Source organism: the organism of the source record quoted next, unplaced genomic scaffold (assembly GCF_019419815.1).
Source record: "Pyrus x bretschneideri cultivar Hongxiangsu unplaced genomic scaffold, Pyrus_bretschneideri_v1 Contig78, whole genome shotgun sequence".
NCBI classification, from domain to species: domain Eukaryota; kingdom Viridiplantae; phylum Streptophyta; class Magnoliopsida; order Rosales; family Rosaceae; genus Pyrus; species Pyrus x bretschneideri.
In genome coordinates this window covers 1,631,170-1,649,659 of record NW_025999818.1, presented here as the reverse complement: position 1 = coordinate 1,649,659, position 18,490 = coordinate 1,631,170, and the positions used below count along the sequence as shown (strand labels likewise).

The window sequence follows — 18,490 nt, the reverse complement described above, 5'->3', positions numbered from 1 at the left end:
TCACAAAAAGCATTCTCCACCTCACATTGGAGTAGGCAGCATAGTGAACAGAGAGAAGCAGTCACTCAATTCCATTCAAGTTCAACCGGTAGCCTATGATCAGCCTACTCGTTTGCCAGAAACGTGCCACTTGCTCCACAACTGTGGCATAGACGAGACGAACATAGAGAAAAATGACCTAGAACAACAGGTAATGATCGGGGGCAGCCAAAAGTTCCACTGCCCCAACAGAGACAAATTCAAGAAGAAGTTGAGAGCTTCTGACTGAACGATTGCGCAATTTCCAACGTAATGAGGCTACTGATAATGTGCTTCAATAAGACATGACCAACATAAGGAGGTCACCATTCACGAATGAAATCAAGCGGATAGATCCACCTCACGGGTTCATTATGCCTCACTTTACTCCGTACAAGGGAGACGAAGATCTGGATTGACATCTCAAGCATTACCGCTAGTACCATGATCCTCTACAAGAACAACGACGCGCTTATGTACAAAATTTTTGCCACAACTCTACAAGGCGAGGCAGAAGACTGGTTTCTTTAGTTTTCACTAAGGAGTAATCATCTAACCACTCAATCAAAAAGACATTCAACCATCTTTTGATGTAAAAATTTACTTGACACACAAATTAAACCCTATTGTGACAATTGTAGTAGATATGTAAGTAGGGATCGTTCTAGACCGGGGATTAACTAGGGATGCTAATCAATACAAATAAGACTAAAAAACCCTAAACTAGACTCTATAGACTCAAAACTAACTTAAGACACTTAAAACAACAACCAACAATAAAAAAGACTCAATTCTAGACCTAACAAGTGATTTGGACAAAAACAAAACTTAACTTGACTGAAAAGACTAAAAAAAAATAGATTTTGACTCAAATAACAAGACTAAATGAAAGGGGGATTGTTTTTGACAAATTTAAAACTTAAAACAGAAACTTTGTATAAAACACTTTGTAAAAACGAATTTGAGTGAATTAAACAGGTGATAGGTTAGTTAGAGGGTCCTTCTCCACACATGATATATGCATATAAACCAATTTCCAGTTATTATTGCTTTAGATTATGAATGACAATGCCCCAAGTTAGTTGCATCGCACAACTAACCATCAGATTTTCCTTATTTCATTGAATTGAATGAATACACATTACAACCAAATTATCTCTCTCAAGTTCTTTAATGAAACGCATAACAAAGATACATATCAAAAGTCTTTAATTTTTGTGAAAACCATAAGCATTGACAAGACATTTATCACTATGAAACGCATGAGACTCATAACAAGGATTTACTTAACACGATTATGACTAGCAATCTCCACTATTTGTGAATATAAGTGAATAACTATTACGTGAAACTCCCTTATACTCTAGCATCAAATTCATGCATGCAAATTAAGTGGCGACCCTCAACCAACACACATAAACAAGTTTTGATAACTTAGATAAGCAAATCACATTCAAGGCTTAAGAAACAATAACTAGACGTAATCAATTCATATAAAACATATAATCATGGCTTCGAATTCACCTCCTACTAAAAAGAAATTAGTTCCACATGTTCATTATAATTGAAAACCAAAATAACATAAACATTGAACTAAAACTAAGGATAGAAAGAACCAAGAAATGCTCCACACTCCAATGGCATGCACGACACTTCCTTGGATGGCAGATTGCACAAGTCCTCCTCTCCTTCCTTCCTTGCTTGCGGCACTAGGGTGATGTGGTGTGAATTGTGGTGTTTGATGGCTGAAAGTATGAATGAATGAATGAGTGAATAGATGGATAAATGGTGCGGCAAAGGCTTCTATTTATAGGGCTCAAACCCTAGGGAAATCAGATTAGGGTGTGGTAGAATTTAGGTGGGAAAAGGTTTGCACAATCCTAGGGGAAAAAGACTAAGACTTGGCAGAAACCAAAGGGGAATGAGATAGGGAATACACGGCATAGACTTGGGGTTTCTAGAATGATAGGTGCGGCACCTTTGTAAGAGGAAGATAGGGCTTTTAGAAAGGATATTTGAGATAGATTTCTAGACCTAAATGGACAAGGATTCACAGCATAGGTATAGAAGAGGGATTACAACTCCTAAATCCCCAATGAATGGTCTACATGCGACAACATACAAAGGGATTAGGCTTCTAGAATATGAATTAGGTGTTTAAATGTATAACTAATCCCTTCTAAATAGCTGGAATTAAGGCACAACCTAATTTGGATAAGATAAGATAGAATAGGATAAGGTTGGTTAAGATAAGGTAAGATAAGGTTGGATAAGGTTCCTTATTTCTTACTATTTCCTTATCTTCTTTGCATTTGAACTTCTTCCTCCAGATTTGTAGCCTTTCCTAGCCTCTCTTGACTTCAATTTCATCCATCCACTTTGCTCTATAGTTAAGCGATCTAATCCATGCCCAAAACTGCTCCAAATAGCTTCAAAATGCACTTTCTTGCTCCTTTTGCCATTAAGACCAACAAACATATGAAAATAGCTTAAAAGACTAAAATAAGTAGTAATTAGCTAACTAAATGTAAGGAAACAACATAGCTAAGTAGCATAAATATGCTCCTATCACTCTTCAACATCGTAAAAGACCCTTGGGATGGAGACAATTTGCAACTATGTCTAGAGGTTCAAAGCGGAGAAGGCCAAGATTGTTGACTGCAACAAAGACATAGCAACGGCAGCATTCCGAAATGGGCTTCCCGCCGAACACCCTTTATTCAAAAAATTGATCATGTAAGAAGAATTGACCATGGCAGCTTTATATTTTTTGGCGGAGAAGCTCGCACTATGGGACGAGGCCAAACAATCTAACAAAAACGAGTCGGAAAAGAAACGCATAGAACATTCCTCGACCAGAGAAGACTTAGCGCCCGAAACATTCACCAAGTTCACAGTTCCAATCGGCCAAATTCTCCATAAGCTCAAGAATGAACCTTGGTTCGAAATGTCGCCACCCATGAATGGTGATCTTACCAGGCTAGATCAAACAAAGTATTGTGCATTCCATCAAGGACCAAGCCATATTACCAACGACTGCCTGAAATGCAAGCAGTACCTTAAGAAGCTGACAAATGAGGGCTGATGCGACGGATATCTTGACAGGTCAACGACACGGCCTATACAAGCAGGGGAAGTTTCCATCACCCCCTGAACCCCATTAGAGCTTTTCCAAATAAGTTTGAAGTCTCAAGTAGCTCGACGAACAAGACCTCACAAGCCAAGGATTATCGAGTTTGTTATGTATTTTCTACCTTCCAGCACAATTGATCCATTTCTTTACTCTCAATGAAGATTCAAGAAGTTATTCATAAGCCTAGCTCAACTGTTGTTTACAACAACTGCTCAAACCCCTATCCTGGTCTACTCTCCAGTGCGAGAAGATAAACTAATTGCTCTCCAGTGCGAAAGGGTAAACTAATTCTCCGACACCCATTTGGGTATGCAGGGTAAACTAATTCCTCGACACCCATCTGGGTCTACTCTTCAGTGTGAAAGGATAAACTAATTGCTTTCCAGTGTGAGAGGGTAAACTAATTCCCCGACACCCATCTGGGTTTGCTTTCCAATGTGAAAGGATAATTACTCTTTAGTGTGAGAATGCTACACAGCTCAAAAGATCGAATACTTAAAGACCAGCTAAGGAACAAATGGTCAGGGGCATCAGCCACTTCGTACTCAACAGTTCGCTTATCTGACACTTTATCTTCAACTCTGATCTTGGCAACTCTGTCCTTGATTGCTCCATCTATAACCGTTGAGAAATCAAACTCAAGTAGTTTCCTCATTATTGGCAAGCAGCCTAGACGTGACAGCCCAAATCGTGGCTCATACCACGCCACTTCCTCGCCCCATGCCGAGCCAGCCCTTGGCTTCAGTTAAGTCGAGCAGCACAAGTTATGGCCCCTGCCACACCATTTTCTCGGCCCATGCCAAGCTGACTCCTAGCCCTTGCCAACCGACATGTTGCACCACCCTGACGGCTGCACCATGGCAGCACCACCCAAGAAGAAGACAAAGAAAATTAAGTTTTCTTACATTGGTGCGGCGCGGAGAAGACAAGGAAATCAACAAAAGAGAGTTCTTTGCACGGGCAAACAAAGAAGAGTGCTAGGGGATGGGGAACAAATCTCCTTTAGTTTTCTCTCTTTCTTGTAGGGATAAATAATTGCCTTCCAAAGTTGATTTAATCCCCTATGTAAGGTAGGGTTAAATAGGCTTTGGAGGTAATTTATTTCCTTTTCCTAGAAGAATATAATTCCAAGTCTAAGTAGGAATCTACATCAAAGTTTGAGATCTCTACACCTGCTGCCATTTCCTTCGAGCAGCCCAGCAGGTGTGGGGGCATTTGTGGAGCAAAAAATAATCAAGAAAATTATGAAGGTGACATGTGGACTTTAGGGTGAGGAGGACAAAATTACCCTTGAGGCACACCGGGATTCCCACGCGCATACAACGGATAATAATAGCTCAATCAAGGAAGAGTTAAAGGTGATCAAAATGGTATTTATTCAAAACCATCTAATCACTCCTCATCAAATCCTCACTCAAAAGGTAACTTCCAATTTTCCGATTCAATTTGGAATTAATTGCCAAGTTAATTGTAAGAAATTATTTCAAATAATATCTTGCAATTACACTCACAATTTGACCATATGTGGCTGGCCCCTTTTCTCCAAATAGGGCCAGTCACTTCCCTATAAATAGCCATGTTTTCTCACTAAAATGTTAAGCCATTATCTACCCAAAAATTCCTAAACACTTTCTCTCTCAAATTCTAACTTTGGCATTGAAAATTGTTCAGTCAAAGCCCCCCCCCAACAAAAAAAAAACAAAAATCATCGTGGACGCGTGAGGCCCTTAATCTTAGGTGTTATTATTTTGCAGGTGCATTTTCGTCAAAGGAGAAGATGGTTGCATCCACATGTTAGACAACATACGCATCAATGCTTCATTAGTCTAATATCAAACCATTAATTTAACAACAACAACAAATAAAAAGATTAATTATTAGGCTAACCAATAGATGCATCAAGACACAAAACCATGGCCTCCAATATTGACATATGTACAACAACAATTCTAGCTCAAAATCAATTTTACATGTGCATGTATGCGTTCATATACTCACAAATTTCAACAACCCCTTGATCTTTTGCAGAAAGATGGTTTAGATAGAACATGATTTTCCCCCTTTTCAAAATTGCAATGGTCAAATAATTTTGAAAACAACACTACCTAATCTTTTACATAAAGACGTCCTCTCTATTATTTCTTCAAAACCTTAAAAAATTCTTTTGCAAACCATAGTCGATTCCCACTAAACCATCACGTCGATTACTACTTCAATTTAATACTTTCAATCTGAATTCAATGGCAAAAATCTTAGGCTCTGAAACCACATGTAAGACTATTATAAAAAACACAAGTTAAGAGATTAAGCGCATGAACCACAATTTATACAAGTATTAAAATCACAATCTGATAAACACAATAACAAACTAACCCATAGAAGCAGTAGACGAAGAAGACCAAGCAGACTTCTAAACAATGCACATTCTCCTCTCTTGCAAAACCAAAAGTACTCAAACTAACAGTAGGTCTTAGTTCAAATTAAGCGTATGTTTTGTGAGAGCAGAGACCAGTATTTATATTGAAACAATCCTTGTGATTTCCTTATTAAAATCAGCGTAGGAAACAAACACACAATTCCAATCCAACTATGAGTACTAAGTATCACGATTTAATTAAAGCTTCAATCCTAAACTGATTAGGACAACTTAAAACTCTACAATTCAAGACCTTTCCATACCAATTGAAACACCTATAGCCAGTTTCTAGCACTCACAGTCATACTCATATTCTAACATGGATTAGTAAGCTACCTGACGACGTTCTAATTAGCATTCTTTCCTTATTGAGTATTAGGGAAGCAACAAGAAGTAAGAACTTGTAATATCCTCTCTAAAAGAGGTCGATCAATTTGTACAACTGCAAACATTTTACGTATCTCAAATTCGATGGTGTAGATTTCTCTAAATCCTAAATTTACTACACCAATTAAACTACTCTTTGGACATAAAAAAAAAAAAACTATTACAACAATTTTTACACACTTTAAGTGAATTATTCAGTATTTAAAGTAGCAAAATATGACAAAATCTCCGAAGTGTCTTGACTTGTCCTAAAATTATTGAAATGGCCATTCATGTGAGTGGCACTTCAGTTAACTAAATGAATGAAAAATGTGACGTGTCCTTGAATTGAATCATTTTTAAAACAACAAGGACTAAAATTGAGAAAATTGAAACCATGAAATGTGAACTTTAGCTTTTATCTTTACATATAAAGGGAGCTTCATAAAATAATGAAACATTCAATGTAACATCCCACATCGCCCAGGAGAGTGATCCTTATATGTATATTCTTATCCTTACCTAGCACGAGGTCTTTTGGGAGCTCACTGGCTTCGGGTTCCATCGGAACTCCGAAGTTAAGCGAGTAGCACGCGAGAGCAATCCCATGATGGGTGACCCACTGAGAAGTTGCTCGTGAGTTCCCAGAAACAAAACCGTGTGGAGCGAGCCTGGGAAGTGGTCCACCCTGGGCCAATTGTCACATCCTGGCCCGGGGCGGGACCACTTCTCGGGCCTGACTCCACCGTAGCACGATATTGTCCGTTTTGGGCCCCTAGCACACCCTCACAATTTTGTTTCTGGGAACTCACACGAGAACTTCCTAGTGGGTCACCTATCTTGGGAATGCTCTCGCGTGCTACTCGCTTAACTTCGGAATTCCGATGGAACCCGAAGCCAATGAGCTCCCAAAAGGCCTCGTGCTAGGTAGGGATGAGAATATACATGTAAGGATCACTCCCCTGGGCGATGTGGGATGTTACATTCAAAATACCATAAATTATCTTACAACAAATCTAAAATTACATTACATTGACTAAAAGAGTTTAATTAACAACACATTTTAAAATTTTAATGAATTTTAAAATGTAAAAGCTTCGGAAAAATAAAACACAACACCCCCCCCTCCCCCCCCCCCCCCCAACCACCACAATAGTGGATGGTTTATGATTAACTTGCATTTTCTTTTTAAATTATTTATTTGAAAAATAAATCTCTACTAATTAATAACACTCATTGTCAACCAAAATTCTATGAAATTACCAGTTCAACCCTCTAATTAAAACAAAACATGAATAAGAAATATGGGGCAGAAATGTAGTTTCACACAACCAAATTTTGCTTTTTCTTTTTCAAAGCCTCACCTACATGTAATTTTAACATATCTCTAATTAAAAAAAAACTTCTCACTCCCACATTGTCTATCTATCACTCTCTTCCTCTCTCCTTCTATTTCAAAGACAAAAATAAAAAAATTCTCACACACTTTGTGTGTGCCCATATGCTAGTATAAATAAATAAAAAAATTAATTTCCAAATTCTTTTTTTTTTTTTTCAAATCATAAAAAACTGAATTTAAAAACAAAGGCTAGTTTAACAGAATCTGTAAAAAAAAAAAAAAAAAGAAGCTAAAATAATTTTTTTTGGTGAACAACACCCAAGAATTTTCATAGTGCAGCTATTGCATTGAATACAAAGAAAAGAAAATGTAAATGACACCTATTTTTTTTATTTTGCACATTTTATTCAATTATAGCGTGCCTAAATCATTTTTTCCCGGAAAAAAAAAAATTCATTTCTCAAAAATATAAAATTCCCCAGAAGCTTTGTCCACTATTGGATCATGAAATCAGCTGAGAAGAAGATGTCGAAGTCAAGGGCGCGGCTTCATGCTAGAAAGATTCCTTCACTATGCCTATGGCCCACCGACCAATACAAGGCAATAAAGAAGATCTTTGAAAAACCAAGAGGGGACAAGAAAATTAGGACCCATCATCTCTGCAACATAAGAATTTTGAAACCAAAAACAAAAAACAAACTGTTAATTGCCATTCAAAAATAATTTCGAAAAATAAAAAAATAAAAATTGTCAAATAATAGAATTATTAAACTAAATTAATCTTAGCTATAGCCTATATGTGAAGAATTCAAATTTTGAGCCGAACATGAAACACACTGCTCTAACTAATTCAGCTAAACTAACCATCACATAATGAATTAGTAATTGAAAACGAATTTCAGACTCGTATTCCACATGACACATCCTTAGTTCGATTCTTTTTATTAGTAAATCACACGACAATGATCAGAAGAAACTGAAATATTTCTATGAATCTTCCTGATTCTTGAAATGGTGGACTTCTGTGACGAATCCACTTACTAGACCTCTTTTTTAGCTAAACCAATCTTGGAAGAAAATAAAAACTTGCTGGTAAGCAAACAAATCAATCGCCATTATGAGCGGGAATAAGGGACAGCTCGATTTCAAAGTCCAACCATAAATAATAAATAAATCGTGAACAAAATTACCCTTTCAAAATTTGAATGGAAAGAAAGAAAAAGCTGAAGAAATAAAAAAGTGGAAGTTTGAGGTTTCTGTTTCTGCAGCTCAATCACTATCTTCTCTCTCGATCTTCTCGGAGCTTGATATCCACAAAGAAACACATGCTCTTCACTTGTTTAATATATATAATTCTGAGAGTACCAAAGTTTAATATATATAATTCTGAGAGTACCAAAATTGGTAAAAGTAGAAAACAAGAAATAGAAACCCAACCCATCCCACACATTCTGCAGAGATTTTTGCATGCTTTTTTGTTTATTTATTACTGTTCATGATTGTTATTGCTGGCCTGTAAAATCTTCAGTTTGAAGTTTGAATCTTTACATTTACTTACTACCACTGGCTGTTTGGCTGGCTGGCTTCCATCTAACTGTTGAGGTTGTTGTGTTCTCCAGTCAAGGGTAATTTAATCTGGGTCTTCCTCCTTTTATTCTTTCTAAGTTGAATTTTAGTACTTCAAAATTTTTGATAATTTTTTGAATTTGAGTGTCTGGGTTGCTCTTAAATTGGAGCTTTTGTGTTGGATATTTTGGTTTTTTTTCCCCTTTGTTTTCTGATGCAAGCACTGTTCCATTCATGCAATTTTGGCTTCTGAAACTGGGTATTCTGCAAAATTTCATCAATTTATCAATTGGGTTGTTCTTCTTTTTTGATTTCGAGAATTGGGTTGTTCTTGTTTTGTGATTTCAGGAATTGGGTCTTTAGTGATTGCACATTGTCATGGTTTTATCACTATTTCAGAAGCAATTGATCGAGTTGGATGTGATGCTGTTGGAGCTGCAAATCGTTGAGTCTTCAGAGCGAGCGAGTCTGCAGATCCATTTTGTTTTGATTCTTATATAGTGTGATAATATTTTGGGTTAGATGTTTTTTGGAGTGGATTTGAAGCAAAGGTGAGAGAATGCGACAAGCCAAGTCTTTCTTTTTTTGCTTAAATGCTTTAGATTTGGTGGAAAGAATACTGCTTCCTGAATTTGAAAGGCTTTGCTGTATTAGTTGGAGTTATAGTTGTGCAGCAACAATCTCTAAGGATTTCGTTGTTGGCTAAATATTTAAGGCTTTCATCTTCTGTTTCGTGCAACTTTGAAGAGGATTCGAGGTGGGTTTCTGATGACTGTCTGTAAAATTGTAATTGCGTGTTGTAGATGAACACATTGTGATGTGCTAGTTGGGGAGTTGGAGAATCGAACCGTAGATGGAGCGCAAGTGGTTGTGGAAGAAGAAGTCTTCTGAGAAGAGCTCTGGAGAAACTGACAGTTCAGGTTCAGTATCTTCACACTCCGAGAGGTACTCCGATGAACAGGTAGGTAGCTGAACCCTGAGTCACACAAAATTTGAGTTCAATTTTAATTCTGGAAAGCTTGCATACATTTGCTCTCATGGAATTTAACTCAGTAATTAACCTAAATTGTCCTCAATTTTACATAAACTGCTTGCCCACTTTATTTGGATTCTTTTCTTTCCGGTAAATTTTCCTTATGTGCATGTGTTCATGAAATTTTTTTGCTACTCCCAAAAATGTAGCCATTAAGGCACCCATATTCCACATAAAGCCTTGCCTTCCTTCAAAAGTTGAAGGTTGCATTTACAGTGGAAGTTTTCTGTCCATTTCTTTGTTATATGGATTGACTCAATGATGTGAGGAGAGAAATAATGTCGTGTAACTACTGTTTCTCATCCCCATGCTGATTGCTTTCCCTTCCTACATCTTTTTTTCTCGTTTTTGAAACATATTTCCAGAACATAGTAATATGCACCTATATATCTAGCGAGTTGGTCTCATAGAAAGGCTTATGACCTATATGCTTCCTCCCTCCTGCTTTTTTGTTGTCTTCCTTGCCTTGATATGGTATGGATGCCATGCCTTAGCTTAAGTGGCAGATACTTGACGCCAAATGAGTTTTATAACATGTGTAAAATTTTGGTACTCTTGAAATTCCCTTTTTTTAACAACGGCATAGAAAGCGAAGTTTGGCTGAATAATGAACTGTGATACCCAAACAGGCTGGGTTGAGTACACAGGGTGTGTGGTAGTTATCTGGTTGACTAGATTTGAGGCATCATATTGGAGAATATAGAGTGTAGTTTATAATTTATGGGTCCTACTTTTGGATTTATTACCCATACTGACCCCTCCTATGGTGGTTAAACGCTGAATAATTCCTACCATTGGAGGACACCTTGCAGGCTCCAAAGGAAGATGAATCGTAGCTTTTAGTGTGGCTGTGCATGTATACAAACTAATAGCAGTGACTTTGATTTAACCAATTATAAGATTTGAAGTTTTCTTAGTGGTCTGTATTATTTTCTTTCCTGTTGTTAAGATAAACCTTTTGGTGCATTTACAAGGCTCCCAATTAGGTGAGTTTTGTTGTTCATGCAATCCGAACTATGATTTTATGCATGTTTAACTATGGTTAAATATCTTATGGCATCATTCTAACAGGAGGCACTAAAGGCATCTCCGAATCATGATGCTCAATCACCTGAAGTCACATCAAAAGCTGCATCCAGTGCTGACGATGTTAGTGATAGTCTGAAGAGTCTAACAGCGAGATTATCAGCTGCTCTTGTGAATGTTAGTGCCAAAGAAGACTTGGTGAAGCAGCATGCCAAAGTTGCTGAAGAAGCTGTTGCAGGTAATAGTCATATAACATATTAGTACTGCCAATTTCTTTTTTACTTTTTACACGTATAGTTTTATCTACGTAATGATTAGGATGAGATTTAAACATTTCTGAAATTCCTACCGGCAATGGATTTGTACTAATATTCTTTCCAAATTAAAAAGAACATGTGAATTGGAGAAGTCTGTACGATAAGTTTAGCCAAATCTCAACCATGGTCTATATTTTTTATTTTCTAAATGATTTAATAAAATTGTCATCTTTTTCTATCTTAAACCATTCTGTGTTTCATGTCATTATAGGCTGGGAAAAGGCTGAAAATGAGGCCGCTGTTTTTAAGTCAGAACTTGAAGCTACAATTCAGCAAAACTTGGCTCTGGAAGATCGGGTAAGCCATCTTGATGGGGCCCTCAAGGAATGCGTTAGACAGCTTAGACAAGCGAGAGAGGAGCAGGAACAAACCGTACAGGAAGCTGTGCTGAAGAAAACCCGTGATTGGGAGTCCACCAAATTGAAGCTTGAAAGTCTGATTGTTGAGCTCCAGAGAAATGCAGAAGCGAATAAAGCTGAAGCTTCTGCTTTTGTCGATCCTCATCTTTCTCATAAGTTGCAATCTTTAAAAAAAGAAAACTCGGCCCTGAAGCATCAGCTACTGTCTCAAGCAGAGGAGTTGGAAATCATGACGATTGAGAGGGACTTGAGTGCTCAAGCAGCTGAAACAGCCAGTAAGCAACATTTAGAGAGTATAAAGAAGGTTGCAAAGCTTGAAGCTGAGTGCCGTAGGCTAAAAGCTTTGGGTAGCAAAACACCTGTTGTCAATGATCACAAGTCCAGTGCTGCTTCTTCAATTTATGTGGAGTCTTGCATGGATAGTCAATCAGACAGTGGAGAGCGGCTAAACATGATGGAGATAGATTCTCAAAAAATGATTGGCTCTGAGGCAAACAAGCGTGACCTGACTTTCTCTGACTCTTGGGCTTCGGCTCTGGTTGCTGAGCTTGATCAACTCAATAACGAAAAGGCTGTAAGCAGAAATTTGCCTGCTCCTTCCATTGATATTGATCTCATGGAAGATTTTCTTGAGATGGAACGACTTGCTTCGTTGCCACAGACTGGGAATGGAACTAGTTGTCTGGAATCAGAAGCCATAGTTAATCAAACCAATAATGAAGAACGTGCCTTGAGAGCTGAACTTGAAGCCATGAGCCATCGGACAGCCGAACTTGAGGACAAGTTAGAAAAGTTGCAAGTAGAGAAAGAAAGATTAGAGGTAGAGAATGCTGAACTTGAAGCTATGAGTCATCAGGCAGCCGAATTAGAGGACATGTTAGAAAAGATGGAAGTCGAGAGAGAAAATTTGGAAGTAGAGAACGCTGAACTAAAAACTGCTTTAGCCAAAAGTCAAGAATGTTATGTGGCAGCAGAGTTTCAGCTTAAAGAAGCAGAAATGAAGTTAGAGGAGTTACAAAAGGAGCTAAGCATTGCAAAAGAATCAAAGCAGACTATTGAGTCTCAGCTCATTAGCATGGAAGCAGAGGCGTGGACCATGTCTGCTAAGGTTGATTCTTTGGAAGCAGAGGTTCAAAGGGAGAGGGCTTTGTCTGCAGAAATTGTGGTCAAATGTCAAGATTTAGAGGAGGAGCTATCAAGAAAAAACGAAGAAGTCAAGTTTCAAAAAACTGCTTGCTCGAATGGTGAATTGAAGAGAAAGCAGGTTGGTGATCAAGTACTTAAATTATCTACATAAGATGCGAAGTTATTCATTATTCAAACCATTTATCAAGTAAAAGCTAGTTAATGTGCCAGTCCTAAAATTTAATGTTGTGGCGACTTGTTACCAGGAAGACCTAGCTGTAGCAGCTGGAAAGCTTGCCGATTGCCAGAAGACAATAGCGTCTCTAGGAAATCAGCTCAAATCTCTAGCGACGCTAGAAGATTTTCTGATAGACTCCGGAAGCCTCCCAGGGTTCACTGCCGTTGCACCACAGGTTCCTAAAGCTGATGAAAATTGGAAGTTGCATTCCAATGTAACATATTCACCTAAAAGAGATTCTGTGTCAAAACCAGCTGATGAGAGTTCTGGTCCATCAGGTAAACAGGAGTCGAAATGAGGACAACTCCCCACCATCTTCATCTTCGTCAACCTCATCCACTGTGTTGTCGACTCATGTCAGCTCTGAGAAGAACCGAAATGGGTTCGCAAAGTTCTTCTCCCGAACCAAGAGTGGGATACGACTAGAAATTTAGGTGAGATTAATTCTTTAGTAGAGAACGAGAAACGTCATTGGTTTCCGGGGTTTGTATTACAAGGAACTTAGTGATTCACTTGATCGATCAAACTCTGAATCTCCTTAGAGTTTAAAATTTAAATGCTTTTTCTTCCTGTTTGTGTAATTTGGAATTTTATGGTTTTTCTATCCTTTTTTTGGGCATATTAAGTTGTGAGATTATGCAAAAATAAATGAATTAATTCTGGACACCCAAGTCGTCGGAAAATTTTTAGTTGTGCCGGGTACACCAAATTTTTTTGGTGTACCCTCACTCATTAAAATTTTTTTGGTGTACAAAAAGTGAGGGTGCACCAAATTTTTTTGGTGCACCCTCACCATTATGAGTGAGGGTACACCAAATTTTTTTGGTGTGCCGGGTACACCGAAAAATCCCTCCAAGTCGTCGCCGTCGATGACGAAAAGTTGAAGATTACCACAGCCACTTTCCTCTTAACACAGCTAGGCAATGAAAAGTCCTACAGGGGTGGTAAACAAGGGTAAAAGGAAAGAAATTTTACCCCAAAAAAAATTGTGAAAATATAAAAGGTTAATGGGGCGAGAGAGGCTCGAACTCTCGACCTCAGGATCACTCAGAAGCTATGAGACCTACGCGCTAGCCAACTGCGCCACCGCCCCTTGTTGAAACACTTGTCGATACATAACCAACATATATGCTAAATTAGTTTTAAATTATTTATTCATCTTAATGTTAAAGCACGTAAAAAACTAAATTAGTTTTAAATTGAACTACACAGAAGCAGATCCTCTCCGGATCTAGACGTCCGCAGCCCCACAATCAAATAATCCTGGCTTTTAAAGTTTGATCTTATAGTAAAAAAACTATTGTATCTTTAAAAAAATTTCAATAAATTCTCTAGTTTTGACTAATTAAATTTAAAAAACATAATTATTTGGACATTAGGCTCTGGATGTCTAGATCCGGAGAGTATCTGCTTCCGAACTACACTGCTAGCAGGCCCGAACGACAAATTATTCATTTGTCGATTAAACAGTCTCTAAAATGTTATTATTTTATTATTCTGGTTTATAGCCATATTATATCTGGTGTTCTGATTAATCAAAAAGGGTTCTATGGTGTAGTGGTTAGCACTCTGGACTTTGAATCCAGCGACCTGGGTTCGACTCCCGGTAGGACCTCTTTTTTGTTTGTTCCTGAAGCCTTCTTTTTTTTTTTCATTTTTCATCTAAGAACAACCAAAATGGAAACGTACAACCAAATAAACTAAATAATTTGAAAAATAAAATAAACTTAAATGGAAACAATTATTTTTTTTTTTTCATTTTTTTAATCTAAGAACAACCAAATAAACTAAATAATTTGAAAGGAAAATGCCAAGAAGACTAAATTTGCAAACTAAATGATGTATCACCAATAGGAATGAACACGTTTATTGAATTTGAAAAATTAAAAAAAAAAAACTTCAATGGAAACAAACCATACTTTTCATATGCTCACATAATTTACATTGTTAATTTCTCAAAGAACAACTCATTTCTATCAATGACGACGATTTCATGTGCAAAATCAATTAAATAAAACAACAGAGACCAAAATTATTTGCAACTCTTATCTTTGGCCTTGTCATTCATGATGAGCATTAGCATGCTGAGGATTCCTCTCTCTCTTGAAAGCATGGAAGAGATCAATGCCAAGAGAAGCATTCAGAAAGTTCATTCCGAACATTCCAAACAGCGCAACTGGCAGCTCTATACCCTTTCCGAATTTGGGAGCATCGCAGAAGAGCTTGGCTGTGATGAGAATGTGAGGTGCCGTCCTTGCTAGAGTGAAGGTGACCCAATTAAGAACCCACTCTACTTTTACAATTTTGCTTGTAGCGTCACGAATGCCTGCCATCCGCCGCACTTTCCTCACATGCAGAAAGATAGAGTGCAGCTGTCGAAAGAAATATAAATATCAGAAGCAGTTTCATGTAGGTTTCACTTTATGAGTCTAAATCCCTATAAGATTTCAGATTCTTAACGTTGACATCTTCTACTACTATGCAATATGTTTATGAAATGATCACAGCGATGCGAGGCTTAGTAATAATGGACTTTATGTTTAACGACAGGGTTTGAAAGCTTGGATGAAAATCTGTACAATCTCTACTGCACCGATGGGTTCAAGTCGTCATGTCTGGGTCCAATTGGCTCACAGTTCAACCCACCAGTTTACACTTAAGGATGAATTTTCTTTACACTTGAGAAATATTATCTAACGAAGCGAAGGAAAGCCTAAGGAAAAGAAAGCTTTGAAGAAGATAGTTCAACATACCTCACAAATGAGAGTGAGAATAAGGTAATTGATGGTGACATTCCGATACAAAGCAAGAGTAAAACAAATGAGGAGAACCAGATGATGCATCAAGATGGAAGGAATCCAACCGCTATATAACCCATACTGCAGCATATCCCACTGATCATATGCAAAGTAACCGCATGAGAAGCACAAAGCTGGGTATGCCCATGGCCAAGTACGTCCAACCAACTCCGCATGCTCAAACATTCCAACCGAGCCATTTTCTAACCACCGATTAACCAAAATGAATACCACTGCAAAAAACAGACAAATTTAACTTAACATCAAATATAATAGGATTGAAGAAAGATCTGCTCAAGCTAGTTACAGAAAGAAGTTAAAAAACCGGTTAGTTGGAAATGTTTTGTAGGGGACTTGAAAATTTAGTTGGTTATGAATGTCGAAGGCTAAGTACCTTGATTTCGGAACTTGAACTCAATCGTTTTTCAAATTAGCTATTATCTATATCCTATATGCAGGCACCTGCTTCGTCCATTGCCCAAAAATCTATAACATCGCAGTTAAGAATCCATAATATACAATTCTACTTTGACAAGTATTAACCCTTTATGCATAACATGTCGTGCTCAGGAGAAGAACTTCTCTACACTCGGGAATGTCACCATGGCGTTCGGGCCAATGATACAGTGCCATTGGTCAGAGGGACCAGGACGCCATAGTGGCATCTCGGGGTTGTAGCAAAGTCTCTCTGTGCTCAGAGACCCCCAACATATCCAATCTAATCAAAGAAACAATGGCTTCCAAACCAGCCTCAATCATAAGATAAGAGAAACCTAGGCACATAGGAAACCTTAAATCCGACATCCTAAACTAACCAATTCTCCTCCGTGGCTCTGCAAATAACTAAAAGATATCTTCATATCATCACTTTCCCACCTTCTACTAATTAACTGACTTTTTAGCTTAACAAAGTTCAGAATTCAAACGTTAATTTCAGTACAAAGATTCCATTACTTTGTCTAACCTATCACTTCCGCAGAGTGTTTCAGACAAAGAAGCTAACACAATCCAGAAAAAAAGTTCAAAAAGCGAAAGTTATAGAGAGAGAAACCTGAAGCGGAGGTTATGGAGGAGTGGAGGAGCGAAACGGAGGTGTTGACGAAGAGAGGGTCACGGGAGACGAAACTGCGGACAACCCAGTTGGCCAATTGGTAAAAGAAGCAGCCGGCAACAACGGCGAGCAGCTCCGAGCGCCGGTGGAAGAGTATTTCGAACAGAACGGAGACGAACCAGAGCACCAGAGTGGCTAGGAAGAAGGGCCCCGCCTTGTCCTCTTTCGGACATCTCGTTGTCCTGCTCATCATACTCTGTTTCTACTCTCTCTCTACAGTGAGTCCATGACAAAGGGGTAGAGGAGGAGATATTTTGGAGGGTTGTTCGTCGTAGTTAAATGTGGTGGCTTGCCGCTCATGGCGGATTGGACTGGATTAATTTCGTTAATTGGAAGGCTTAGTTTGTTGGTAGACAGCTTTAGTAATGTTTGACTGATTGTCTGTCTGATTGCTTCTTTTGCCCGCAATCTAATCTTGGCCACTGTCGCCTCAGATATTTTCAATGTTTTTCTGTTTTTTTTATTAGTTTTTAGGTGGCACGTATTGAACGTCCGAAGAAGTCAGATATGCAACACCAAGGCCCATAACCGCTCACTCTCCAACACGTTTTAGCAATTGAGATTTAACTGGTTCATTTTTTCTTTGGGAAAATTTTAAAGAGAGTTTTTTTTAAAATCATGTTTTGTAGATCATGTGACGACAGTTTATTATTAGACTTTTTTTTAGTGATTTTAAGAAAAATTCTACGTATTTATTGTCAAATTACTTGGTTTATACATCATAATTAAGAAAAATAGTGTCTTTAGCATTGTTCTTTTCTTTAAAGTGATGCGCAAGTGAGACTACCTCGAGCTCTAATAAGGCACAATTGTATGGATAGACAAATTTATAAGGGAAAATAATGAAAATAGTTTAAAATTTTTAATTTTAAATATAAGGATAAAATAAAAGGTAAAGTGAATAGTACAATGATTAACTTTTTAATGTAAAAATATAGTTTTTCGTTGTTAAGTAATACAATGTCTACTATGATTAGAGTTGAATATTTTATTTATTTGAGTTGAACTCAGTCATTTTTGAGTGGACATTTGCATCACTGAACATGCGTATGAGACTCAATTGAGCTAAAAATTTTAAAAACGTCAATTTCTTATCTTGTGACAATTCTAAAACTCAACAAATCAAACTCTAACATTATTTTTTACTTTTTGACGATACACATTCAACTATAGTTGCTCGGTTTGCTCTTTCTTGTCCAGCCATTTGTGATGATGTTTAAAAGTTAATATTGGAGCTTCTTTGTTTCTTAATCATTATTTAAGTGATGTCTCTGTATAATATCAATCACTTTGATGACACTGTTCTAAAAATTCTTGTCTAGCGCTGCCTAGGCGGCCACCGCCCTGATTAATGTCTAGGCGTTCGAAAATTAAGAAATGCCGTCTAGATCGCCTAGGCGCCCGCCTGGCCTGCTCAGACCCGCTTAGGTTGCGACTCAGTTAGGTAGAGAAAATAGATAACTTTGATTTTTTATTTTATTTTTTCAATAAATTGTAAGAGACTTGTTGAATACTTAAATGAACACACATTATATGCTTGTTCCCCATGTTTTTCATTATGCTCCAATTCTTCATAATATATATGTCATTCTATTTTGTAATTTATGATTGAAAAAAAAATATATATATATATATCTATATATAT

General features: G+C 37.6%; 2 protein-coding genes and 2 non-coding genes across 4 annotated transcripts; 2 read left to right on the top strand and 2 right to left on the bottom strand.

The window, feature by feature from the left end:
- The first annotated feature begins 8,435 nt into the window (after positions 1-8,435).
- Positions 8,436-13,602, top strand: LOC125472957 (filament-like plant protein). The gene is given in 6 exon segments (XM_048575127.1): positions 8,436-9,389; positions 9,642-9,799; positions 10,943-11,135; positions 11,426-12,837; positions 12,965-13,213; positions 13,215-13,602. Coding segments are annotated over 5 exon segments (2,118 nt in total). The 5' UTR covers positions 8,436-9,389; positions 9,642-9,691; the 3' UTR covers positions 13,371-13,602.
- Positions 13,603-13,944: 342 nt separating this feature from the next.
- TRNAM-CAU lies at positions 13,945-14,029 on the bottom strand. Its single transcript is given in 2 exon segments — positions 13,945-13,980; positions 13,992-14,029. It is a non-coding gene; the product is annotated as a tRNA-Met (tRNA).
- A 450-nt stretch (positions 14,030-14,479) lies between these two features.
- Positions 14,480-14,551, top strand: TRNAQ-UUG. The gene has a single exon. It is a non-coding gene; the product is annotated as a tRNA-Gln (tRNA).
- Positions 14,552-14,834: 283 nt separating this feature from the next.
- On the bottom strand, positions 14,835-17,217 carry LOC125472948 (TLC domain-containing protein 2-like). The gene is made up of 3 exons (XM_048575102.1): positions 16,786-17,217; positions 15,690-15,967; positions 14,835-15,308 (listed from the first exon to the last, which is right to left on the bottom strand). The coding sequence occupies exons 1-3, from the start codon at positions 17,036-17,038 to the stop codon at positions 14,997-14,999; spliced, it is 843 nt and encodes a 280-aa protein (XP_048431059.1). The 5' UTR covers positions 17,039-17,217; the 3' UTR covers positions 14,835-14,996.
- Positions 17,218-18,490: the final 1,273 nt, after the last annotated feature.

What these genes read in the sequence shown, in the direction of transcription:
- LOC125472948 (XM_048575102.1), bottom strand. Translation starts at nt 17,038, where the DNA reads ATGATGAGCAGGACAACGAGATGTCCGAAAGAGGACAAGGCGGGGCCC. An exon ending in CTCCATAACCTCCGCTTCAG is followed by an intron (nt 15,968 to 16,785) that starts GTTTCTCTCTCT and finishes TGTTTTTTGCAG; the next exon opens with TGGTATTCATTTTGGTTAAT. An exon ending in TTCTCACTCTCATTTGTGAG is followed by an intron (nt 15,309 to 15,689) that starts GTATGTTGAACT and finishes TTCTTTCGACAG; the next exon opens with CTGCACTCTATCTTTCTGCA.